At 38.2% G+C, this 27,788-nt stretch overlaps 1 protein-coding gene across 21 annotated transcripts in view; it reads left to right on the top strand.

Moving 5' to 3' along the window:
- The window catches only part of ABI3BP (ABI family member 3 binding protein), a 143,348-nt gene extending 115,808 nt beyond the window's left edge, over positions 1-27,540 (top strand). For all 21 annotated transcript variants that reach the window (XM_051780933.1, XM_051780921.1, XM_051780925.1 and 18 more), the window contains 9 exons: positions 461-544; positions 1,931-1,999; positions 3,095-3,307; positions 7,249-7,360; positions 17,689-17,768; positions 19,207-19,236; positions 20,201-20,362; positions 24,155-24,268; positions 26,293-27,540. In XM_051780933.1, coding sequence (XP_051636893.1) covers positions 461-544; positions 1,931-1,999; positions 3,095-3,307; positions 7,249-7,360; positions 17,689-17,768; positions 19,207-19,236; positions 20,201-20,362; positions 24,155-24,268; positions 26,293-26,408 — 980 coding nt within the window. In that variant the 3' untranslated portion in view covers positions 26,409-27,540. The remainder of the gene's footprint in view (positions 1-460; positions 545-1,930; positions 2,000-3,094; positions 3,308-7,248; positions 7,361-17,688; positions 17,769-19,206; positions 19,237-20,200; positions 20,363-24,154; positions 24,269-26,292) is intronic.
- Positions 27,541-27,788: the final 248 nt, after the last annotated feature.

Genomic DNA, 27,788 nt, shown 5'->3' with positions numbered 1-27,788 from the left:
CTTACCCATATTTGAGGGAAGAATCCAAATTCCAGTTGCTGACTTCAGCTGTTGTGTCTTACAAGTCATGATGAAATGTGCTCTTTTACTTAAGAAAGAGAAATGTCAGCGGTGGTCATTTTGCATCCTTTTACCAGTCCGTGTAGGATGGTTCTGTGCATTAAACCAGGTAATATTCTAGCTGACTGAAGTCCTCTAAAACAATCTCAAAGTAGCGAAGAATTTTCTTACTGGGTTTCAGGATTCGGTTATATCTGCAATAAGCACAATTCAGAACTTTCCTAAATCCAGCTGAAAGCTGTTGTATAAATTTTGAGGGATTACCATGGTTTCAATGAAAGTACTTGTTGCACAAAGCACTTGTCAGAAATCTGAGTTCCCCTAGAAAACCATAAAGCTATTTCTCTCTTTTAAATATTGAACACCTTGTTGCAACAAGTCCCTCCGTCTGTCACTATAGCTAAACCTGCTGGACCAACACTGCCTGTGAGGACAGGAACATCATATAGGACACCAACAGCTTTTGCAACTCCAGAGTATTATGGTAAGCATATTACAAACAGTTCTGGTTTCTTTTTTTCTGTTTTTCTTTTAATTAACATTAAGGTTTCCATTTTCTTTTGCTTCCCTTCCTTAAATTATATTGATGTATTAGATATTTAATACAAGAAGCATTCAGTTTGGGGTGATTCTGATTTCTTTTATGCCACTTTGCAACTTTTTTAATTTGACTGAGCTAATCTAGCTGTCTTCTGATACATATCTTGATAACTGAGAATATGACAGCCCTTCCATTTCCTATAAATCCATATATGCTTAGTAGGTTTTTCAATACTCTTCAGTGGCAATTTAGGTCTGTGCAGGGAGTAGATAAGGAACCTTCTTTTCCTGCAAATTTCTTTTTGCACAGGACATAAGTTCAAACTATTATTTGACAGTGACTGATTTGTGCTCATCATGGATGTGACATCCTTCTAGGTATCTGATTAAACTGCCACCATTTAAATGGGGAAAAAGGTAATAGAGCACACATAGTGGTTAATTGGTAATTTGCCCTTTATAAAATTGGGACTTGACTGCAAGTCCAAACCTAAGCCTCTTTGAAGTGACATCCAGTAATGGATTTGGAGGAGGATGTGCTTAGAATTTTTGAGCCTAGATATGCAGCTCTAAGTGTATTGTCATAAATTATGCTGTTTCTAATTTTCCTGGATGTATTGTAATACTGAAATTCTTGTCTCCTTTAAATGATCATGAACTCACTGTGACCCTTAGTGCTCAGTAAAGCGAGTTGGATGCTAGACTGACTTATTTATAAATGCTCATTGTGAATGTATCGTGCTGTTTGTTGAGGTCCATTATAGTATTTGCGTCTAAAAGAAGATTCTATTCAGTGTAATGGCTAATTAATACAACACTGGTGTCATGAATCCTGACTGCTTTAGCACATTTTTATTCACCAGTGCATTTGCCTTCAATTTCCTTCAAATTTTGTGGAAGTTGTACACTCTGGAGACAGAATTTGTGATTCCCTTGTTATTATTTTTAGAGAAGTTAATGTGCCAATGTAATAGTGCTATATGTTCTAGGAACATAAAACAAGCTCCAAACTAAACAGCAAGTACAGTGCAAAAAAATACTTTTAAAAGGTCTAAAAAACATTTTACATATGCTGCATGAACTGAATCCAGCAGCAGTCACGAAGTCTGTCATTTTGATTATGGCTAGGTTTATAGTAGCAGGTAAGTACGAGATTTACTTAGCACCACAGCTAAAATGGGGTCACTAACATGAAACAACAGGTCTGGCAGCAAAGGTCTGCCATGGAAGACCTTCATCGGGATTTAAAATGCCAAAGGAACTGTGAAATGCTGCAGTTCTAACACCAAAACTTTGAATTAATTGGAAATTATAACTGTGTTTCCCACAGTGGATGCAACTGTCTTCAGCTCAAGTCCTACATCAGAAACAGATTCTTCAGGCAAACCAAGGTACCAAGGTAGGATATTAATAGCTATGGTATTTTCATTTGGGGGAATATATGAAGACTGACCTATCTTGCATCAAAATTATTTTGTTTGGTTATTCAAAGGCCAAAATTTTATTTGATTCTGTGTCGCTTCAGTGGCAGCTGAAAGAGCTTTGGCACAAATCCTGCTACCACCTCCTAGTTTACAGTTTTGTTCACAAACATGCTGTGGCTCTTCATGTGGGCTTGCACATGTGCTTGGAGAGGTATTGTCCCAATACCAGTGCACCTTGCCATACAGGATATCTACCCATCATATATCCCTCACCTCTTTTCCAGCCTGTAGTCAAGTTATTGCTGTTGCAATAATCTAGAGGGTTCAGCAAGTTGAGATAAAAGGAAGAAGTGCTTTCATATGAAAATATTTTTCAGGGTTTTTTTCTTGTTCTGGTAAGAGACACTACATTTCTGAAGACACCTTCTTTCTTGAGAGAGCTTATTGTTTACCTCCAACAAAAATTTTAATCTTAGAACGAGAGTGTTTGTCTTCAGTAATCTTTCTAATTTTGATGCAGAGTACAAGACATATGCCTCAGAAAGTTTGTTCCAAGATTTGGTGCTGTACCACTGAAAATGGTTAAGATTTTGACAGTTACTTTAGAAACTGCAAGTTTCATTAAGTGAGTTTAATGACTTTGGACTAAACTTGTTAATCCTTCTGGTGAAACAAAGTGTATGGGACATTTTTGTATTAACATGTTTCACAAAAGCTACAGGTAGAATTATAGTGTCATTTTACTATAGAAGAAATATAGTTAATTGTCCTATTTTGTGATTTTAATTCTTTCAAGCAGTGTCTATCACCTGCTAATATCAAAGTGATATTTCCTCAGTGGTGCCAATGAGAGGGGGATGAAGGCAGTGATTGCGGGTCTAACAGCAATAAATAAAAATTTTTTTAAAGCAGCTTAAAACTGAATATATGGGTTTTATTCTGAAACATTTGTGTTTGACTTGTGCAGACTTTTACTTGGTGCCCTGAGATGGATGTTGTGAACTAGGTGAAATGGCATTGACATTTTGCAAAAACACTGTTGAGTAACAGGTCTTTCCTATTGCTCTTAGCTCCCCATGTCAAGTACATGAAGAAAGACGATGATGTGCCTTGCTCTATCACAAGCTCTCTTGAACATTTTCCTCAAGAAGAAGCTGGAAGCAAGGAAGAACCCACTCGTCCTCCACAAAATCCTCCAACCAATCTCACAGTGGTGACGGTTGAGGGCTGTCCAACCTTTGTCATATTGGACTGGGAAAAACCAGACAATGACACTGTTACAGGTTGGTTTGATTGCTTTCCTTCATTGTATGATAGTATAGTACTTCCAGTTTAATTTACTTTTTTGGCATTTAAAAAATACTTTAATCTCAACAGATTGAAGGACCTCGGTGCTTTTATTTTGTGCTACTATGAATTCCAGTGTGGATAAGAAAATGCTACTAGATTAGAACAAGATCATTGGTGTCAGTGTCAGGGATGACACAAAAAAATATTTAAGTATGACTCTATATCTTCTAATTTCTGGCTTCTTCCTGTACAGGATCTGGTAAGATCTTGTCAAGAAGGTCCAAGAGTGCAACAGCAGTCTATTATATAGATGCACACACATAATGCAGACATCTTTCTTGACTGGCAGATGTCATTTAACAGTGGGCCAGACACAATCAAACCTTACATCCATCTAGTAAGTCAGTAGAAATTTGTCAGCATAATACTTGCAGTAGCCACCATAGGGTCAACAAGTTTTCTATGCTGAAAGAATCTGGTTTTTTTTCATTTCTAAGGTAAGGGTTTTGTATTGAGAATTAATGCATGTGAGTCATGCAGGAATCACTACATAGGCAGGTAAACATGCAAGATGGGCTTCCTAATTTTTCCGCTGTCTTCTGTATTCAATACTAGCTTACAAAAATTAAACATTGACGTTAATAATTCAGTTAATGAACTCATCCAAGGACACTTTCTGAATTTAAAAGAAGGCATTGAGTCCCATTTTCTGAAAACAGTGATTGCTTCATATTGGCACCACTGTGACATTACTTGTTTAGACAGACTTAAATCAATTTTTCTGTCATCTCTTTTTATTTTTGTATTTTATACATGTTTTTCCAATCATCTAATTTAGGCATCACATCATTTTTTTTTCAAGAAATACACTGTTTCAGATAGAACTGTGAAAACAGAAAGCATGATTTGTTGCACCTTTTTTTTAAATGGTTACTTTGCTTAACCTTAGCTGTGTACAAGGGGTTTCATTGGGTATGCCTAAAAACAAAACTGTGCTTCAGTAACAGAAAGGTCTGACAAATAATAACCAAAACAGTGATCAATCTCACCTCCTTGTTTTTGTAAAGGCTGCAAATGTCAGGAACCAAAACCATTTTGCTCGTTCTCTGTTACTCCTGTTGCGTTGCCACAGAAATGTAGGGCAGTTTGTTGCCTTGTGTACTGAGTAACAAGCAGGTACTGGATGTGCTCAGCAGTTCTTTTTATGGATGAGCTCATACACATTTTTACTGCATTTTGTTTTCCAACTTGAATGAGTTAAAAAAGTCCAAATCACACATTGACTTGGGGTTGGCAGAAGTCACTTATTCATTCACTATCTGGATGTACCTAAGGCAGTGGATATCCACCATCTCTCCCGTGCTTCTTAATAAATATAATTTCTCTAATGAGGTTTAATCAGGACAAATAAGTGCTTTTGCATGGTTTTTTCTCCATGGTTCACTTAGCCCTTGGTGGCTAGATAGGAAAATGTCTTTGTTTCCAAAGAGGAAACACATAGAAAGGAAACAGTTATGTTTTAGACAAATATATACTAATCATCAATGCTAATATCATTGAACTGGGATCACACTTGAACAAACGACCTAAAGTAAAAGTCCTCTACTTACTTCCCCCTCTCCCATCTTTTCTGAGACACCCATTCCTGCAGGTCCATAAGTTTGATTTTAAAAGGTAGAGGTTGGTTTGTTACTGTTCATGGGTGACTGGTGGAAGGGAGAGGACTTCTGAAAATGGAAATTTTTAAATCTTCGTTATTGGCATTAATTTCTTTCTTCAGGCTGGCTTTCTGACATGCATGTTGCTCTGTATATGCTCTAAATAACTGAATCTACTGCAAGGTAAAGAAAGAAAGATGTTGTGTAGGAGGTCCCTTTTGAAACTATACCAGTAAACCTAAAATTCACACATACATACATGTATATAATTACTTAGATTGAATTGCTGGGGTTTAGAAGCTTGCAATTTTAGAACATAATTTTTTAGAGCTACTTTGCGCTTCCACTTAATTGTAATTTACTGCAGTGGGTTTGATAGCTGATTTTTGCATAAAAGAATGCATAGGAAACCATAGTTGCACAACTGAGTTCAAAATTGGGTCAATTTGTGTATCCTAATTGTGTGTGTGTAAGTTTGGCCTGGCTCTCTTGCCAAGTCCAAGCTGTCTCCTCCCCCCTCCCACTCTCTCAAGTGAGGAAAAAACCCCACGAACCACAGAAAAACCAAAGGAAGTCTGAATGAAAACGGGATTATATCAAAAATATATATTTACATATATTCACAATATATATATAATTTGAATATATTATACACGCAATAGGGAACTCCCGAGGGGAAAAAAAGAAAAAAGGAGGGGGAAACAGGGATAAAAAAACCTAAAACCAAATACCCTCCAAATATACACCGCTAATAGAGGGCTAGCGAACAAACAAATAAAAAAATTGAATTAAATACTTCCCTGAACGAGACAGCAGAACCGTGCAAAGCACCAACCAACTCCCCACACCTCCCGAAGGGACCGGAGATAACGGCAGGTGGGAGCAGGCAGGACTTGGCCCATACAGGCAAAGACCATCTATGGAGAGACCTGGCGCCTTCAGCACCAGAAGAGAGAAGAGCACAAGCTCTCTTATCTCTGCCTTATTTATATGTTGTGTTAAGCTAAAGGATGATATGGAATACTTCCTTAGATTTCTGACCCCCGTTGCTAAGAAAGGCCTAAAAAATCCAAAAGCCAACCCACTACACTCATTCATATATACATCTTCTACATTTATTAGGAGTGAGGATCTGAGAGTCCAGCAGCAATTAGGACAGCCTTTCCTTTTCAAAATTGAATCCTATTGCAGGTGTTTTGTCTTTCTGTGTTGACAATAAATGGGTCTCCTTTCATTACTAAAAGATTTAGTAAAAAAAAAAAAAAGCCATACATCTTGCTAACATTTAGTTAAAAACAAGAACATTAATAGAACCATTAGGAAAAAAACAGAAAGGATGTAGTTTTCTAGAGGTTTTGTAGCTGTTGATAAGTGGCCTCTGTTCTCACAGTATAGTACCTACTTTATTCATTGTTCTGTAGATCTAAATGCTCATTGCAAATGTTCTTTGAAAACATCCTCCTTTAGTAGCTTAGCAGTAGCAAAGCTGCATGTGATATCACAGAGAGGTTTAAGGAAGGGGAAAGGAAGGGGCTGATGAGGTTGGGAATTGCTTTGCAAAGAGAGGAAAATTAACATTATACTTAATGTTTTTCTTAGAAGACATTGTTATAAGTTGGGACAGTTTTCTGCTAGAGACCAACTATGTCTTGGACTGGGCTAGGATTGAAAAAGTATCTTCTTCCCAAACATCTATTGTTAATTCCCTGCTCAGAGAATGGTTTGTGCCTGATGATACATCTGAGTGAGATGAAAAGAAAGTAGTGATACTCTAAAAATCATCTAAATACAGAAATAAATTTATGCAAAATGATTTCATTCTAAACTAGCAGATTCCCTAAGTGCACAAATTCAAGTTAGTTGGGCAGTTTCCTTTGAAAATCTTAAAAAGATAGGTCTTATTTTAAGTTAAGCAAGGTTTAAGAATTTAGAAACTACGCTTTCAACTTTGATACAGTTTCATTCAAACTACAGAATTCTTATACTTGTGTTTCAAATTTCATCATGAGTGTACCATTGGGCAAAGATGAGATGCTGAGTATCCTCTGTTCCATAACTGAACTATGAGAAGGGATGAGAGGCTGGGCACACAACAATCTGGAACTAGATCTATCTTAATCATTTTAGCATATTAATGTCCAGACAGGTACACACAAGTTGTCCTTACAGACTATAAGGCAACAAGAGTGGAAATCAGATGATAAAAGAGAGAGCAGTGAAGAAGCTCAAGTAAGAGACGTTACTTAAACAAATTTTTCTTTACTATAATTTTCCAGAGTATGAGGTTGTGTCTACTGAAAATGGAGGAAGTGACGGTGAAAAGGAGAAATCAATTATCACTACAAATCAAACCCATTCTACTGTGGAAAACCTAAAACCTGACACAAGGTAATCAAATAATATAATTTTCTAAGTCAATGAAACTAATTTAGACTGTCAGCTGTCTGCCACTTCAAATGAAAATATGTATGTATATAAGACCTGACTGGTTTTACTGCTGTTCTGATAGAAAAAAAATGTACAGTTTGGTTTTGCTTTCTTTTAAGTTAACAGATAAGACAGATAGGAGGAATCTTTAGGAAATTTCCGAGAGTATTTGTAGTCTGGACAAACTGTTGAAGTGACCTGTTGTAGCAGAAAGACTAACAGTCAAGTGTAAGGAAATTACCTTGGAGTGAAAAATGCATGTGTCCTGTATATATTGTTTTCTTATAGTGTTTCAAAGCAGCTGGCAAATTTAAAATGGGTCAGTGAATTCCAGCTGATTGTGTGCCTCTCAAGCAACTAGTCAAATTAAGTATTATCATCCTTCAAATACTATATCTCATTAAAAAATAATCTTCTTTTTGTGATAAAATTCAAAGCAGGGAAGAAAACCACTTGTCTTTTGTTGCATTCCTTATTGATTGGGCCAGAAAGTTAATGAATGACACATTGGGGTTTTTCCTGTAAGACTATTCATTTGGCTTCAGTAACTGGATGTTTCTGTTTCAAATAAACTACCTTTTTCTATTATTATCCATAAATTGGTAACACAGCACAAAATTCTGTGTAGAACCCAGGTTGAACCTTTATTTTTAGGCAATGTGTGGTGTAATCTGGGGTGTTGGTTCTTAGCTCATATACTTGTGACCAGCAGCTCCTAGGAGAAGGAATGAGGAACTAATTCAGAAAGTAGAGGGCAACAGAAGAGAATTGGAAAAATAAAAGGTTAAGGGAAATCATGACACCCCGAAAGAGCTTCTTTGACAGAGTCCAAAAGATGGGCTCATAAGATGGGCTAGAATTGCTGTGTTTTGCTTCAGGAATGTCTCTGTTATTTCTTAAAGGCATGTGGCTTGTGGAAAGAGTGAACTGCAGTGATGTTGTTCTGTCTTGTTAAGAGGCAACTAGGATATGTTACCAATATATGGCTTGGGCACCAAGCATTGGTTTTCTCGAGCAAAACAATTTTCTGAAGCAGTGACTAAGAAAGGCAGTAGGTGCTGCCTGTGCTGCTTGTTTTCATTTCAGTTCTGCTTTGAAATAATACAGTTGCATCTTTGAAAAGAGCTCTGTCTTATTAAGCAGATTCTCTTTCATTACACAGTCAAACTCTTTGTGTCACACATGGTGGCAGAGGTGGGATGGATTTGGTTAAGTGTAGAAAAGACATGGAAGAAAAGAAAAGCCCATGATGCTGAGAGCAATGTCCAGGTGGCCGTAAGAGAAAAGCTTTTTAGACTGCTCTTTGTTCAGAAAGGAAGCAAGATGGAGGCAGGCAGATCCACTGGAAAGGTCACGAGAAAGGCAGGAGCTATGCAGAGGCAGATAAGATGGTTTTAATTATTTATGATTCTGTCAATCCTGAGAGAAGACTTTCAGGTTTTGGTAAGCAAGAGCAGACCAAAGACCATGGAGTACAACTGTCTTTTGAAGTGTGGATTTTGTTACAAGGAGCTAGGTAGGAAATCAGTAATGACTGATGGAGGCTGACTTAAGATATAAAGGAATAACTTTTCCTGAAGAGGGAGTGGCTATTATTCCCCAACCCCAACCTCAAAAGGGACAGACAGTGAAAGTCTTTCTGGATTCAGGAGGCCATTGCCTAGAACTGAAAACCTTTGATATAAATCACAGTGATGTGTGTCCCCCAAATCTCACTGGATTTAAGGATATAAAATCCTCAGAGTGGCTCTGTTCAATTAAACTCCCATTCCAAGCAAAATGCATATTTCCTAATCCTGAGGACACCTTGAGAGCTTTGGCAGAAGCACAAAGAGTTACTGTTACCATTTGAATTCAGGCTCACTGGCACACTAAATTCAGGGAAAATAAGAAAGTGCTTAAGACAGCTGGCATCACATAGATAGCATCAGTTCTGCAAGAAATGTCATATGTCTCCTGTCTATCAGGATATGATTGCTCACTAGATGAAGAAAATGGACCTGTGGGCAAAAGTGAAAAGAGGAGACAGAAAGACAAATAAACACAGCTCAATAAATTAATTATCAAAGTCCTTGAAATGTCTACAAATTCATTAAGTAATACATTAAGACTGGGAAGTAGACTTTTCCATAACTAACCTTAAAGGAAAGAGCTGTGTAAGAGGTGGAGCTGGAAAAGAAACTTGGAAGAGAAATAGAAATCCCTCTCGCAAGTGATCAAAATTTAGAATACCGGCAGCAAGGATATGGAAAGAGAGATGCTCAGTAGAAAGCTGTGGATTAACTGGGGAAGAACCTCTTGGCCTTAAAACACTTTGGAGAAGCTGACAAGCTAAATTTGAGAGCTGCTTTTTCCAGCTCTTCTGAAGCCATCAGTGAGGCTGTGTAAATCCTCTATGCTGCTCTGAAAGTCCAGTGTTTTCAGAGCTGAAGACATTTCAGGACAGATCTAAACCAGACAGACCTAAATTAAGAGTTCCTAAAAAGGAATAAAAATGTTTGTGAATGTAGTATCTCAGTCTTTGTGGGTAGATTTAAACCAGAAAGACCCTATAGCAGCAAGTCAGTTCAAGCCTGTCATTCTGCAGATGTACATTCTTGAAGAGCCATACATGACAAAAGTCTGCAGTCACAGTGGCCAAGGTCTATCATCCTGTCCAGGTAAATCAGGTAGGATATGTTAGTGTCTGGACCAGAAGCTAAAAAGTTAATTGCCCACATCCAGCAGGAGGGAAGCCAGACAACTTTTCAGTGTGAAGGAGGCAGAACAAGCAGCAGTGAAAAAATGGATGCATCTGAGCCTGCCAGGTCATGCTGTTTGTTTGCTTTTCTCTTCTGCATTCTTCATTCAAATAAGTCATTCTGCTACACCTCTGGGAAGCTCTGCAGTAAGACAGACACCCTTCTTCGTTGGAGCTGGCCTTTTGACAAGGCAGCTTTTAAAGATTAGGAGCTAATGGCCAGACTTTGAATATTTCAGGAATTTGGACGGTGTTAGGGAGGCAACAGCGAGAGACTCTTACAGTCTCTCATCAAAATTGCATGTGTGACTGCAGCTGTCAGTAAGTCCAAACATAGAAGTTAAATGGGATGAGGATTACCATGTAGTATTCTGTGTGTTCATTTAGCTGTCTGAAAAATGACTAGATCCAGAAAAAATGCACTGGCTGAAAAAGGAGTTCTGACTTTTTTATCAAGCATTTAGTTTTTACAGACTCATACAACAGTAATATGGAAATGAAAATGGACTTTCATAGACATACAACAACTTGTGAAGGTTACTTTTAAACAAATAAAGTTGTATATATTATGGCAGTTTGTCGTCTGTCTTATATATGCCAGCTTTATGTGTTCTCAGTGACTGGACTGCAAGACATTGATACTCTGAAATGAAAGTGAAATAGTGATCCAAAAAGCTTTCTAACTGTGAGGACATATACCTTTAAATAAACGTGGGGCACAGTCAGCTGCTTTCCAATGCAACTGACTGATTTCTTCAAAAAGAAAGGTTTTAAAAGCTCCTGTACAATGTGATTTTGTTGGAGCCCTGAGATCCATATGTTTTTTGCCCAAGGAAAGGCATATCATATCCATGCCATTTTCCCACAGTAAGGTATGTCTGACAGTTGACACTACTACATTAATTTAGAGGATTTTTCCTTATAGGATGAATAAGTTGTCCCCTTTTTCAGCTACAAAATTGCCAAATATGGTGATCATAGGATTTCACTGTCACACCTTAGAAGACTTCTGATAGTTTAAGTAACCTGGAAAATTCAAATCTTGAAATCCATTATTTGGTTCGTCAGAGTTCTTGAAACTGGTACTCTTCCTAAGCTGCTGTCTGGATTCAGTCTAGAATTCTGTTTAATTTCATCAGATAATTTTGATTTTGATTTTGATTATAACCTTTACCCGAAATCTCTCAAAGTGTGTAGTGTGGTTATGCTATAAGAGCTAGACAACTTTTTTAAATTTTCTGAGGTTTTTAGCATCTTTATTCTTCAATTAGTGAAATGAGTGAAGCAGCCAAATTCCATTTATTCTTCTTTCTCCTAGTTAGTTTGAACCAAGTACTAAGCTACTGAGTTTTTACTCTGTTGATCAAGCAGTGACTGTAACTACTGTACTTGCTGATCCACCCTGAGCTTAAAGTAGCTTTTAATTCAGCCCTGTCATGAAAAGGGCTTGGACCATATCACCTTCATAGATATCTTCCAACATAAATTATTGTAAAATTGCATCTTAGGGGTAGTTTCTGATCTTGAAAATCTCAGTTTCCACCAGTTTCTTTAATACAGGCTGAGGTGGCTTAGTATGTTAATGCAAATGTCATTCCTTTCTTAGCAAAGAAAAATGAGATAAATAAACATACTAGTATGAGCTGATAATATTTCATCTTCCACATGGTAATTCTGCAATTTTTGTACTGAGGAAACTCTCACAGGTTTGGGTTTTTTTGAGAAATGTACCATTTATTCCACTTGGAAAACTGTCAAAGATGAACTACAAGACTGATAGTTTGGTCAAAGTAATTACAGTCCAGCTCCCAAGCAGTCACTTGAGGAGTGAGACCTGTAATATTCCATCTGACTTGTCATATGGTTGTCTTGGTTTGGAGTTTCTTTACAAGGCTGCTCACACTGGAACTCCTAATTACACTGGCATACCCAGGACTCAGTGCTCTTTGTTTTACATTAAAACTGCCCTTAAAAAGAAAGTATTGCAGTAACTTCTCCTATGATAATAGTGTAGCCGATATATGAGCCATATATGTGACCCATACATAAGGTCATTATCCACAATTTTCAGTATCTCCCTCCTTGAGCTGCTTGTTTGTAACAAACCTCGAGAGGCCTGAGATAGAAATGGGCTTACTGTGGTTTTTGTTGTCTTCACTCCATCTCCTCTGTAGCATTGATGGTTATCATCTGCATATTCTCCTTTGTAAATATTCGTTTCACCCACCTGCAGGTTTTTGTTTCATGGACTTTTCCTAGCCTAGAATATTAAATGCAGATGTTGTTATTTTTTTTCTTCCAATTTAATTTTTGCCATTTCCAAAGGAATTTTAAGGTTTGGGGTTTTGGTTTTTGTTTTGTTTCAGGGTTGTGATTTTTTTTTTTTACTAGCTTTGGAGTTTTCTAATTCCTTTAAAATTGATTTATTTTTTTAAGTCTTCCAGTCATCTGATGTCGTATCATTTGGAGGTTTTTTGTTATTTCTGGTGGTTTCTCTGCCAAAATATGCAGTTCTTAGTTCTGTTTCCCTGCCCTAACTTGAAATATTTTTTTTAGATGGTGTGCATTTTCTCTTTCATTCTGGTGGTTTGTTTAAGGGCAATTAAATTCATAGCACAGACCATAGCATCCAGGAAGTTTTACAGCACTAATTTCTATACAAGCCTTCAAAAAAGAGTCTGAATATTGTTGGAAACAGTTCTCTTGCATGTTTGTGATGGCAGTAACTGGAAGATAATAAAGAAAAATACTTAGACTGCAGTCAGAGATGTGCCAAATCCTCCAGGGAAGTTCAGGTAGTCATTAGAGGACATGTCCACCAGCCTGCTGGTGCAGATTTTTAATAGAAAAAGACTGTTAATAAGAAACAAAAAGCCTGTGATGTTTGTATTCCACAGCTTCGTAAAACTCCCCTTTAGGTACTGATCCTTGCCTCATTAGGTAATTTAGTGATTTGAAACATACTTTTTTTCCTTTTTAAAAACATTTTGAGTGGTCTCTTTTGGATTTTTCAGTTAGATTGAATTCCAAGGCAAAGTATATGTCCAGCCTTGATCTCTTGAAGAATATAAATAACAGGAAATGTTAAAAAAGATAAAAAAATAAAGTAAATCCAAGTTCCCCAGAAAAACAAAACCAGAAACCAACTAACCAACCAAAACTGTGAAGTAAACATGAAATGTGCAGATTATATGCATGAACCAAACTGTTTTATAATGTCTGTTGATTACTTTCTTTGAAAGTTTTTTCATATGTCTTATAAAAGTTATGAAACAAAAAAAAGAGAAAGTTATTGTAATTTACTCAAAGGCCATACCAAGTAAGTCTTCAACCCTCTACTGAATTAGCTTGAAGTATGAATAATTAATACCTGCCTGCTTATGCTGTTATCACCATTATCTAGTATTGCTTTGTATTGCAGTTAGCAACCAAAATGTGCTAATCACATACAAGAAGAAACAAAAATTCTACCAATGCAGGGAGCTTAGTTATTGTTAACAGCAAGGGTCAAGAAATATGAACAACAGTGAAAACCGCAATGCAGAAACATGCAGAAAGTGGTGGGAAAATGCTGGAGGTTTTTGTACTCTTTATTAAAAAACAACAGATTTTTGTTCTAAATTGCTGTTGATGTCAGAGTTCATGGACATTTCCCATTTCTCTCAGCCTTTCTTCCAGCTTGAATAGGAGAAAGACTCCTCAAACAAGCTCACCACTTTTTTCTTTTTTTTTTCATTCCTGTCTCATTTGCTATGTTGGATCATACTGCTATCCAAGCACACTTTGCAGAGACAGAGAAGCTCTATACACAAAGGTAGTCCTGCATGATTGTCATCTAACATCAGCATCTCCCCAGCAACTCACCTGAAGTCCCACAACTGTACTCAGCTGCTCCAGTTCTATTATGGTGAAAATCTGTTTTCACCTATTTTCAGTTCTGCAATCTCAAATCTTCTCCTTCTGCATGATTTGAAAAAATGCAGAGCAGATGCATTTGCCAAAGTTCCATGTGGTATAGTGATTTCCTATGGTGGAAAAATACACTCCACATAGTAACTACTGTAAGTCAAGTCCATTTAACCTACACGAGGACTTCTATTGTCTTACAGAGTTTGGGAGGATTTGGGAGGCCTGGTGTCCAAAGTTTGTGGGAGGTGTGATGCATTAGATTGTTGCTTATATAGGGTAGCAGAGTTTTTGTATAATAGGTAGGCAGATATAAAGATGGAATACAGACTCCAGTTTCTCATTAATAAGTCTAGCTAAGAGCTAGACATGGGATAATCATTCTATAGCTTTCCTATTTCCTTTTATTAATTTTGCCATACTTCTTAAACCCCAAAGCATTTTCCCCTCTCTCTTGTGGTTTGTATAGGAGTGTATAAGACTGCAGACAGTACCCTTTTTTCACCATTTTATTTTTCAGATCTTTCACCTGACACACAAAAGGGAGACTTTAAACAATTTTCTGTTAAGAGAGCGACAGCATGGCTTTAAAATTACGGTTAGATATGTACACTCCATCATTTCATTATCTCAGTCTAACTTTCCCTTTCTCTCACTTTCAATTTTCAGTCCAGTAGTTATTTCTCTTCATCTCAAAAAGCAGTTCTTTCTTATTCTTGTACTGCTGAAGCCACTGCTATTGTTTTAGGATTGAAATTAGCAGAGGAAAGGAGCCTGTGATGCTTGTAAAAACACATATCACAGAACTATAAAATTGTATATATTTTAGTTTTAAAAATTTCGTCTTTAACATTATTAATAGAACACTTCCTTAATTGACTCAGCTAAACTTTGGACATTTCTTTATTATTTTCCTTTTCTCCAATTTTCTTTATATGCTTACATGAGCTGAAATCTCTATGTTTAGATTTTAGTTCATTATTTCAGTCTTGCCAAAATTTTCCCATCTGTGGTTTAGTCTTTTGCAGACAACCTAGTGATCCCTAAACCACAATTTGAAAAACACTCCTTGGAAAATGATCCTCAGTTCTTGTTTTTGTCTTTTTCTGGAGTTAGAGAATTGATGGGTCCAAGCTTATCAATTGAAGTTTTTTGGGAACGGGACTGATTCCTGTGAAGAATGTTGCCTGATGCAGCCAAAATATATTGACTATATTAAGAACAATACATTTGTTCAAAAATGAGCAAAATGCATACAAAGGGACAGAATCGGATTATTATAATTCATAAGGTCAAACCATAAACTGCCCATAAAGCAATAGAACATGCCATCTTGATGATCACATTTACATTAATAGCTTTAGATCAGGTGCTCCTGCTGTGAAGGAAATAGGAAAACTTCTTTGGGGTCTTTTATCTCTAGGTGTGGATTAATTCGTACATTTTCCAAAATGTGTCTTCTAGCTATTACTTTAAAACACACAACGTATTAGCAAATCTTCGTTTACCCTTCAGTGATTCTTCAGAAGGAATCTTCAGCTGCTCTGCTATAGTTCTCTGTATTACCTACAGCCTTAGCTACTGTGTAAGAATACTTCTTGACCAGAAAAGTTACTGTACCACATGCCCAATGTGAATATTAACTGCTCAGGTCCAATTTTTAAAAGCATGTCTTTGTTTAAACAATTTGAAAATGATAATGAAGAAGATTTATGAAGTTATTAAATTGATTACTTGTTTAATGTCTCCTTCCTATGGTAGGGTAAATGAATAGCTCAAGGTGGTCTTCTAGCATGTTTGAATAAATGTCAAGATTACTCCAAATATACTTTTTTTAAGCTCAAAACAAGACCATGGTTTTCTTAGAAATATCCATGAATTTCCATAATGCATCTGTTCAGCATACCAGTCTTTGTAAGTATTTTCCTTAAAAAGAAAAGAAACCCCTAGAAATAAAGGCAATTGCTTAAGTAAGCAATTTTAAAGTTAAATATTGTCTTAGAAGTACTGTGGATGGAAAACAGTTCCTTGGTACTGCATGAATAGTCCACTGAGGTTAATTAGTGAACTGCTCAGGTTTTGCAGGAGCCAAGAAGCATTGAGAGGTAATCCAAAGTTTGGATTGAATTATTCTTATGGGGACTTGCAAATGGAATTTACAAATTTCCAACTGTGCAGAGTGTGGTATGGGGTTGTTTTTTTCTTTAGAAAATTGCTGTTTGGAAACAATTCCAGCAATACATTACAATGCTATGTTATAGTCACGAGCTACCAAAATTATCATGAGTAAGTGATCCTTGACGAGTCAAGAGCTGGATGTTTAATTGCCCACTTATGGGACTCTCATTTTGCTCTGTGTCTAGTCTCTAAGTTAGGGCCCATTTTCCAGTCCTACAGTCCTTCTGACTTGTGTCCTGTGGATGTCTCTGGCTGATGAGAAGACACTGTTAGGAGAGACTCACCATGCAAGCACTCAGAGCATGTGAGAGGCCTCTCTGTAGGTGGCATTTACAGCTGGTGGGAAAGGCATGGAGCTGGTGCTGTTGATTGCTGTGCACACACCACTCCTCAGGGTGCCTTGGCATGGATGATGTGCAGCTTCTCTGGGCAGGCACTGAGCTGTTGCAGAGCAGTGAGAAATTCCCAGGTGCTGCCAGCCTGGAGCCAAGGGAGCTGAGAGGTGCCTTGCTGGGATAGCTCTGCCCTTGATGTAAGTTCTTCTCTGTGTCTGGTGTCCATCCCCTGTAACCCTCTTTCCTGCCTCATCTGCCTGGTGTCTTCTGAGTAATATGTTTAGGTTTGCAGCATGCAATAGCTCTTTACCTAGAGCTTCTGACTGTAAGGGTATGTTTCAGCTGAGCTGCAGAATTAGAAACCACTTTGTCTTGCCTGTCTATCACTGTTAATCAAGCATTGAGAGGTGGGCAAGGCTTAAGAAGAGGAGCCTGGCTTGGATTTTTTTCTTTCATCTTGTTCTATTTTCATAGCACTGTGTTTGGTTCCCAACACAGCAGTGATGAAAAGAGATCACGAGATAACTACAGTACAGACTGGTGTTGTGCAATTTTATTATAAAAAACATACAAAAGAGACTCTGCAATATCTTGACATCACTTCATATATTTACTATTAACATATATTTAAACAACTGGATCTTGGCCTTGGCTGAGCTCCTGTCCTGGAAGACATGCCCTGTGTTTCACTACTGGCCCTGTCTGTCACTGTTGGTGGGCCTGAGAGGCATTGAATTGGAGGTTTGTGTTCTTAAGAAGCAAAATAAATAGCAATGAGCTTTACTCAGTCTCTGTTTATCAGGTTGCTTCAGACCTCATCTGAACTTGCTCCCTTTGCCAGAACTGAAACTGCTGTGTGAGTAGAGACAGACTTAAACCAGTGGTGCATTAAATCAAATATTAATAGTGTGTGTGTAAAGAATTATCAAAAGGACTGGTTAATTATGTGTTCAGAGAAATCTTATGCAGTTAAGACAAAAAACATCTCAGTGTTTTCAGGGCAAGAACTGAGGTCTTTTTGTTCTTCTCCAGAAGGCAAGTAACACCAGGTGTGTGATACTTGCTTGCTCCAGACTCTGGAAGTATTCATTGGTTTGCAAAATTTTCATCTCTTCTATTTTATTCCCCAGTTATGAATTCCACGTGAAACCTAGAAACCCTCTCGGTGAAGGTCCAAGCAGCAATGTTGTGTCATTCAGTACTGAATCAGGTAAGAACCTCCAAAGATCAGACCATCATTTACAGTGGCTTTAGTATCCATGTGTATGGGATGTATGAAAAGGGTCTCTCATTTCATTTTATGCATTTGGTCTTGCTCCTTACTATCTCCTGATTGGTTTTTAACAACTGAGCAATGTAGTAGTGAGAGGTCAGCCTGGGATCAGGACTGTATTGTGTGAGGATGTAAGATGGCCAGACTGCAAGAGAAAAAAAGAGAGGACTGCTTGTCTGGTGTTCACTGTGAAGAAAATAACTTCATTGTTAGAGAGGGCTCAGTCATCTAAGATTTATATTCTTGATCTTTTTGCACCTATCAAGCTCATTAATGGCTTCTGGATGGGAACATAAGGTTTTTCTTTGGGCCGGTGTGTTCGTAGTCACTTCTGCTACCTGTTCAATAAGGCTGCTGTATAACAGTGATGTCATTTGGCTGAAATAAGGATTGAGAAATAGCAGTTGGGAAAAGTCAGTGTCCCAGTAGTCCCCTTCCATCCTGTTTACTCTCCTGTGAAACTGTTACAGAGGTGTATACAAGCCTGTTTTGGACATTGTTTGGTTCCCAAGTCCTATCTGACTCAGAGGTGATAATTAGATCATTACTCTTGTTCTCCCTGAGGATAACTACAACTGACTTGTTGACTTTGTGCAAGTAAGATACCATCTTTTGTGTAGAAGTGTTTATTTCTTGATGGTACTTAAGGTCCACATAAAGCATAAAATGGATTTAGCCTTTTTAAGAGGAATTTCTCCATCTGTGTTTTGAGCCAGGTGTAATAATATAATAGTCCTCATCTAGTGCTGTCATTGGTGGTTTTCTGGCTGAGCAAGAAATTACTCAGGGAGTAGTTCAGACCATGCCACACATATTTAAAAACTCTGAATACACTCTTTGTAATCCTAGATTGTTAAAACTGAAAAAAAAGTGTTTATGCCAAGTGCAGTTTTCATGAATGACAAGGATTATGTTCTGTCTCCTATTTAGCTTGGACAAATTAAGCATTCAGTTTTATTTTTTCTTAATTGCACACACCATTTCTCCCACATTGGGCCAAGATTTTTGTGGCGAGTATTGCAGATGTGTCCTTTTTATTATTTAGGTTTTGAAATTGAAATTTTAATAAGACACAGTACAATTGGGTTTTGCTGGTTACAGGTTTAAACTTTTGTTTTTACTAGAACTCTGTTTGGCTGGTGTTGTCCCATGAATAAAATTTTTAAAAGCTCATTGATACTGGAGTTTCACATAAGAAATACTTTTTTTTTAATTTAATTTAATGCAAAAGTTAACTTTGCTTCCAAAACACTTTCTGTTTCACAAATTACAGCTTATGTCAGCTGTAAAAAATCACTTACCTATGCTTTTCCATTGAAATATTGGGAGCGTTCATTTTACAGTGTCTGATTGAATGTTTGTTTTCTTCCCCCAGCGGACCCAAGAGTGAGTGAGCCAATTTCAAGTAAGCCTCTTTTATATGTACCTGATCAAGACTTTTTTCAGAAATGAGATAGCATAATTTTGTGAGGGGGGTGGCTGTGCTGCACCAATTAAATGAGTTCTGGAATCCAACAGCATTCACACATGGTTTCACTCCTTCCACGCACACGCCTGGTGAGGAATTCATGCCAGGCTGCTTGTTTACCTGAGCGGAACACAATCAGCGTGATGTGGAGCTCCCATGGCAGCTGGGATGGCTTCAAACCAATGTACACAAATGAGCCAAGGACAGTCTCATATTTTCTCAGCCTTGTCATTAAAGCACAGAAAGCTCTGTAAAATGAATAAGTTACTCCATGCTTCTTAAGTGAGTTAACAGAGCACAACTCAGAGGATTCTGTTTATCTGTCATTGTGTTTTAGAAAAATGTCCTGCTTCAGAAGGCTTGATCTAGCTCTGCTTAGACCTTACAAGACTCTTGCTGTCTTTGGTGGGAGGTGGACTGAGCTTTTGAAGAAGAGCTGAGATCACTCAAGCAAATTGGGCTGCTTTTTGCATTTGTAATGGATATCACGTTGACAAGCACTGACATTTCTTTCCACATAATTAACGATATATAATTTTTATGTGTATTTTTGTTAAATCATATACAACTTGCTTCAGGTTGTCTTGGCTTAAATGCACTGAAAAATGATGACTGTATCACGCACTCTGTAAATGTGAGTTTTGTCAACACACAGACATTGTCCCCCTAGCAAGGTGCTAGAATGAGCTTATTCCAAACTGGCACTACATGAGAGCAGGAGGAGTTCACTGCATTAATCATACCTGCACTCTTTGGTGCTTCCCTGAAATATTTTTCATGTTCAGGTGTCACGATACATTCTGCTTCATCAAGGTTTCTAATTCTAGTCATTCAAATGTATTTTTTGTGCATAATTTTGTATGCAGCATCACACTTCAGCCTCTTTTTTTGTCTCCTGCAGTGGGAAAAGATGCTATCTGGACTGAAATCCCATTCAATTCAGACACATATTCAGAATGCAAAGGCAAACAATACGTCAAGAGGACCTGGTATAAGAAGTTTGTAGGTGTGCAGCTGTGCAATTCTTTGAGATACAAAATATACCTCAGTGATTCACTTACAGGTAAGAGACATTCAAATCAGTGCTGTTCACATTACATACTCCTGAAGGATATGGTTCCAGAAGTAAGAGATTTAACAAGATGAGCTCTGCTGAAGTGTGATCAAATATGTTTCACTTAGTGCATAGACAGATTAATCATAAACACTAATCTGCTTGTGCTCAATAATCATTGATGTGTTTGATACTGAATTTTCAGACTCGGGAGTTACTTCTCTGTGGTGATCATCTGATTTTAAGTACCTGTTGGTATACTGAGGATCATACAAAAAATTGATACAGATCAGAGTGAATAGCATATGTTGTAAAAGTGCCAAATTTGTATTTAAAGGGTAGCCAAGAATAATTCTTAATTAGAGGATCAGGACTTAATTTTAGACCAGGATTAGACTCAGTTATTCCTATCCTTTTTGGTAAACACCAGGGTACTTCATTACCGGGAGACTTATAAATATATGACTTCAGCTCTGGTCAACAGGTTTTACTCACCTGCTTTGACATTTTTTTTTTGTTATCACATTCACAACTTTTACCTTCCCCCTCCCTTTTTTTTATTTCTCCTTATGTTACGTTTTATTACTAAGACCAACCTCCTGGCCTTATCTTCTCAAGTTTTGTTTAGTGTCTTTAGGCCAATAGAGTGTGATGTATTTAAGACCTGAATCAAGTGACACATGCTATGTGTATGCAGGGGGCACAGCCTGTAAAAAGGGTCTTTCAGTTAGTTGATAGGCAGATCTTTGTGACTCATGTAGATTGTACAAGCTATATTTACTGTATTTAGAAATATATTAACTTCTTATAATCCATCCCAAACTTCTAGCTTTCTTCTCTATGAGGTCTTTTATCATGGACAGCTCAATGACAATGGCATTAGCCTGGCATCCAGAGCACAATGAGTATCATACAACCATTTATGGGAAATGCCTTTTGAGTGAAATTTAGGCAAGTGTGTTCAACACATTGGATCAAATAAACTAGGAGATACTGGGGCTGACAGAATCTACTTTCATAACCCAAAGTTGCCCCATCTCAGAGCTCAGCACCTCACAGTAGCAGGGCTCTGATCTCTGTATGTAGAAATATGGAAATAAAAGAGGAGGGGAGTGTAAGGCAGCTCACATTGTTATAACTTCAAGCTTCCCTGCCTTGCACCAGAACTATTCTCCAATGAGCAGACAAGGAAGCCTTGTCATTAACACGAAGTACAATACCTCATATGTAAATAACATCTTAGCAATTACAGGAATAAAAGAGACTGTTTTGAACAGAGGTATCATTCATTCAACTGATGCTGTACTAATCAGCTGTGATCAAATGACAAGCACTGGCAATGAGGTATCCCAAAACCAGCCAGTAGAGGAAATAGCAGTGCTAATCTAGCAGGACTAGACTTCAGCCCTAAATCAAGTGAATTAACACTGCAGTGAAAGCTACTCCAATCTTAAAAGCAAAGTTTAGTATCAGGAGCCCATTTTCCTATTTTCATTAGATTGTTTTTGTTCTTGCTGGAAGGGTGGAAGTTTAACCTCGCTGGAGAAAGATGAGGCAGACACACTGTATTCATTATACTTGCTAAGCCTGGTTCTTGCACTTGAATTGTTACAACCAGTGCTAACCAGTTGTCACAATATTTGAAAGAAGTGAAATATTTACGCAGAAGGAAAGCTGCTTTCCCCCCATTTGCTAAGTGAGGCCTCTGCATGCGAGTGAGAAATTTTCCCCTTTGAAGCCAAACTGTTCTGATGTGTTTCACTGTCACACCTCGCCTCATCCTGCTCCCGGGGCCAGAGGAAGTGTCCTTGCAAGTGCCAGCCAGCTGGGAGATGTGTGCCAGTAGTGAAGGGCTGTGCTGAGGTCCACTGCACGCTGAAAATACCTTCCAAAGCTTTGCTGTTGAAGCAATGGAATTACCCTTAAATTTGGGTGCATTGTACAAATGCTGTTGTATGAGGCAGCCGACAGACATGCTGGTTTTTAGCATGAATTTACACTTTTAGTGCTGCAGAATTCATAATGTATAAAACAAAGACCTAACATTTTTAAGACCACCCATACAGTAACACTGGGAAAAAAATTTACTTTATGCTAGAATTGCTATCCCCAAAACAGAAAAACAGTCAGTTCTTAGCTAAATGTTTTTAAGTATGTTCTTTTATTATGGAAATAATTGGGCAGTAAGAATGTAATAGTCACTTAGAATGCTGCTAATTTATGTGTGGCAATTGTTTGAGTTATGCATAGGTTAAGCTCTGGGTCAGAAGAATATTGTGCATCTGAAAGTTACTGTTCTGGTGTTAGCCATAAAAATTTCTGGTTTATTCTGCCTCTTATGAAGAAAAACTGATCTCTGTTACACATGCCAGTACTGTTCTATAAACCAGCATCTACTGCTGACCTCATTTAACAGTCCTCCAGAGCAGTCACTGTAGGCATTCCAGAAAAGCAGGCCACCTAAAAATAAGTATTTATTGAGAGGAGGAAAAAAATAAATTCTATGTGTGACCTTCAACAGCCATGGAAAAAAAAATGCCTTTTTGGGCAGCCTGAGTGTTCTTAATTTCAGACCAAAAAATTGCTGAGAGGAACTCCTTCTGACCAGTTCTCCTATGGAAAAAACATGTCTGCAGCCAAAGCTAGATAGTAATAAATAATTTTGTAAAGCTAGAGAAGAACCGCACGCACAGAGGCCATCAACTGAAGGTGAGAAATTTTGGCAAAGTGCTGCTCAGATCACACAAACATAAGAAGGAGTTTATTGGTAGGCTGCTCTTTAATTAATTGCACTTTGGGAGCAGTATTATAAGCTACCTCACCATCTCTGAAATTGCCAGGCTGGCACAGATTCAAGCTACAGGACACCCAGTGTCTAATGAGAAACTGGATTCTCTGCCTAGCTTATACCAGAGTGCTGAGCCTGTTTCTAAATGCTCTCGCCTTTCCTTTCAACCTCACGACCAGAGGCTGAACATATTAATGCTGTGAAAAGAGTTTAGAAAGAACGGTAAGTTTATCTACAAATGTTTCCAGCCAAGCTTGGAAAGAGAATGTAGCATGCTCTCCTCCATTTTCTGAACTGAATTTTACTAATGTCTTGCAAATCAAATCAGTACGTAAAAACATCTGTCAAAACACCTTCACTGTGACTCCCTTTGTTAACAGGATAAGCACAGCCCATAACATCAGCACACACTGCATGGGGCACTTGAGACTTTGTTTTCTACTCAGTTGAGTCAAGTGTCCTGTTAAACAATCCTGCAAATAAATACACAGGCACACTTAATGCTCTGGATAAGCAGTTACCAACCAAGGTCATCCATATGTTAAAGGATATCACTTGCACATACATGTTGTAAAAATACAATGATTTATAAAACAGACCTCAACTGTGTTAGGAGGTGGTCTATAAAAACATCTTTGAAGGTACTGGAGGCTTCCTGACAGGGAACCAGACCTGCCTTCCACTCAAATCACTAGCAAAACTTACCTCATTTTTGATACAATCAGGGTGAGCTTCTAGGTAGTAACTGAATTCCCCTTATTGTATGAAATGTAATGAGGGGGGAGAATTACATCCAGGCATAATTTTGGCCAGGAGTGGGGCATTTTTGTCAGTAGCCATGAGCACTGTACTTGGAACCTGCACATCATTTTCAAATTACAGCCACAGGTCCTGAGAGGAAAAGAATCATAGCATTCACCTTGGCTTCCCCACAGAGGAAAGAGCACAGCCCATTGCCTCTGGTGGTTTTTGGAAATAGCCCTCACTAAACTTTGCTCCTTCTTTGCTTTCAGGAAAATTTTATAACATAGGAGACCAGAGGGGCCATGGAGAAGATCACTGCCAATTTGTAGACTCATTCTTAGATGGAAGGACAGGACAGCAAGAAGATCTACCAGTCAAAGATGGTAATTTCTTATGCCTGTCTGTAGCAAACCTCAGCAATTCCTCTGTTTCTTTTTCTTGCCGGTGGATTGGATACCCACTGCTGGCTGGGGTGGGTGATGGAAAGGAACTGCCGTCTTTGCAGGCAGAAGAGGGTCAAGACGTTTTTCAAGATGACTGATGACTTATTAAGACGGTTATGACTCCAGTTCTGTTAAGTAGTAAACAGCCTCTCTCCTGTTTAAAACATTCCAGCAGATTACTCACACTTGGTATTACATATTTAAACCCAATCACAAACTTGAGTCTGCAGAGAGGCATAAAGTGTTGTGTTCAAACTAGCAAGGTTGATTTAAAGAGCAGTAAATCATCAGTTGGGCATTAAACAGCTTTGTTTGGTGCTGACAAGAAGCTGAAAAGTTATTACTGGAAAATATAATTCACACTGCAGTAGTTCTGTGTGCACTGGTTTTAACTGGGTGCCCAAAACTCCAGTCTGGTCTGAGTGGACATGGAAGTAGATGTCCTAAACACAGCTGTGACCTGCCTGGCTATTTTTCACACATTGCTGAGGCTGGAGAGTATGAAATTTGTACTTGTGTCAGCTGAACTCCTGCCTTGCTGCTTGGCAGCGATGCCAGTGCGAGGTATTCCATTCCCTTGTGGGGTAAGAACACAGGCTGTGCTGGTACACGCGCGTGCTGAGCTTGTCATGGAATATTTTACTGAGAAAAACAGCAGAATGGTTTTCAGTCCAATATCAGCGTGTTGACCAAACCCTCCTGTGCCTCAGTTATAAAATACCCTACAGAAGTCCAGAAATGTGTTGAGGTAGGTGTGGGAGATGAATGTGAAGTTCCTAAATCTTTCACAAGTTTTTCCAAAAAACAAAGTAGGTGAACAATCTGAAGGGTGTTTGCTTATGTGTTTTGTGAGTTTTTTCTAAAGAGGGTCATGCTTTTCCTTTCCCAGTGTTTCCTGTTTGTAAAGGTATTTTCTTTGTGCAAGAGGTGGTCTGAATCCAATTTGACATTGCCAGAACAGCAAACCTCTCAGCTATACCAGATTTACATTTTTAAAGATTTTATATTTTAAAAAGCCTTTTATGTAACAAGCTCAAAAGACTTAAAAGACTCAGCTTAAAAGACTTAAAACCAATTTGATTTCAAGAACTGGATTTAATTGAGTGAGTTCATGAGCTACACTCACTTTTAGGCAAAAACAAACAACAAAACAAGCAAACAAAAGAAGACTCCACCTTTTCTGTAGCTTATTTTTCTAGTCAATGAAGTGAACAGAGGAAAGAACAGACCAATTGTCCATTGCTGCTTGCTTTCTTCTTGGCTGCAGCAAGTTGAGTTCTGAATTAACTACATATATTTGACCTGAAGTACAGTGAGGGAATCATGGCTGATGTTGTGTATCATTGGCAGAACAGTATTTTGTGTGTGCCTGCATGCCTGTGTGCAGACATGCCTGCTTTACCCACACATACATTTCTGATGATCATGTTGGATTCAGCCCTAATTGCTCACTTTAATTTGTAATTTAAAGTTGTTTGAAAGGGAAGCACGTGTGTTGTCAAAGGTTACAGACCGAAAGCAGGAGGTACGATCTTTCGCTTGGGAATGTGGAGATAGTGTGAACTAATCCCCAGTTTTACTGAAGTTCACTGAAGTTTCAAGGCTACTGCAGTGGGGACTATTTAATCATTGTGACTTTGCAACAAGTGTTCAGAGACCCTGTCATAGCCAGAGAGGGGACAGAAGGGCACTGGCCAGCACCATCCCCGGGTGGGCGCTGGCGTCTCAAGGGAAGGCAGCCTTTCACCACCATCCCAAGCACATGTGCCTCGAGTTGGGTGGACAAATTCCAGAGACCTAATGGATGTAGGGGCAGCAAACAGCCCTGCTTGTGGCTGTGTCACACGTTAACAGCTTAGCAACTATTTTAGAGACTAATTGAAACGTACACAGATTTCACAGGGAGATCAAAGCATGGTAGTCCTGAGCGCTTCATGCAAACTAAGCTCTATTCTCTGTTGCAGGATTTTTCAGGGCAGTTCGTCAGGAACCTGTCAAATTTGGAAAAATAGGTGGGGAGACTCAAATTAACTACGTCCGCTGGTACGAGTGTGGCACATCAATCCCTGGGAAGTGGTAGATGCGACATGAAGTTGGTGAAGAGGCCCAGCATGTGCCACCTCCACCCCACTGCCCCAGGCTCAAGGACGGCAATGCTTACGGTGTGCCTGGCACTTCAGTGCCTGCTCGTGTGCCAGGGTTTATACAAGTCTAATGCCAATACTGCATTCATTGTGTAATAGCGTAGGCTGCTTACTGTAGTTATCCAGTTTTACAAATTTGTTTTTAGATTAAAAACACAAACAGGCTAGGGACATGCTGTAGGATAATGTATAGGGAAGCTGGCTCCCTATTCTTGAGGTATGGTTTATATGGTATTTTAAAAGATACGGTGTGTCTATTATTTATCGTGATGTTGTAATAAATGTTTAAGGCACAGATATGGCAGAGTTGGTCATGGAATGCAATGTACGTTAGTTTTTAAATATTTCCTGGTCTTCTTGTAATGCAAGTGCCATAAGCTACCTGTCCAGATCCATCTGTAATGTCTCCCAGTCATAAATTATAGAAAAGATCCTACAATTTTTAATATCCTGCAGCCAGTAAACTTGAAGCACTTTCTTCTTACACGTACAGTTTATACTCCTGCCAAAATGCTGAGGTAGGTCGCTATATGTGCAGCTTTAAATTATCAAATTGGGGGGGGGCATCTGTTTGTTCTCGAATGCTTCAACTCCAGCAAAAGCCATGTTTGGCCTGTCATTATGGAGTCAGAGCTGCTGCCCATGAGTGTGGCGGTGGCTGGCGGGTGGGTTTGGTTTTCTCTAATTAAAGTGGACAGGTACATACATACATGGAATGAAACAACGAAACTTGGCTTCCACGGTTGGGGCTTTGCATGAAAATGTAGTCTTCAGACACTGAGACTTACTGGTTCAAAAGCCAAATGTATGTACCATGCAGGGGAACTTGGAAAGACAAATGAGAGAGGAAAAAAAATAAGCTAGTTATAACAGCATGATCAGGTTTATTTAATTTAAGAAGAAAAATTGTGATCTAAAACATTTTTCATTGGGGACAAAGGGGAAATAATGATAACTGAACTTTAAAACTGCTTTACAGTTACTTTGATTAAAACCTCTCCCAAAGCTACTTGTTGTACTGCTTGAACATTTATGAACTAAATAAAGAGATGTAGGTTTTTTTTTAAAGGTGTTATTCATTACCTTACTAATGTATTGAAGAAATATGAACAGGAACACCCAGATATATATAGTAGTCATTTATAGAAAATACCTTATAAAGTACATTGCAGGTACACTGTACTCCTAATAAAATATTTTTTAATCAAGTGTTTTTCTCAAGTGTTTTACATGAAAACAGGGATTAGTTTCTGTGGCAAATGCCACAGATACGTTCTGTTATTCAGAGCAAACTGGTTCCTGGAAATAGGCCTGTG

Source organism: Manacus candei, unplaced genomic scaffold (assembly GCF_025592945.1).
Source record: "Manacus candei isolate 608988 ecotype Guabito, Panama unplaced genomic scaffold, ASM2559294v1 h1tg000014l, whole genome shotgun sequence".
Lineage (NCBI taxonomy): Eukaryota > Metazoa > Chordata > Aves > Passeriformes > Pipridae > Manacus > Manacus candei.
Note: the sequence above shows the minus strand (reverse complement) of the source record. Positions and strands in the feature narration are given on the sequence as shown.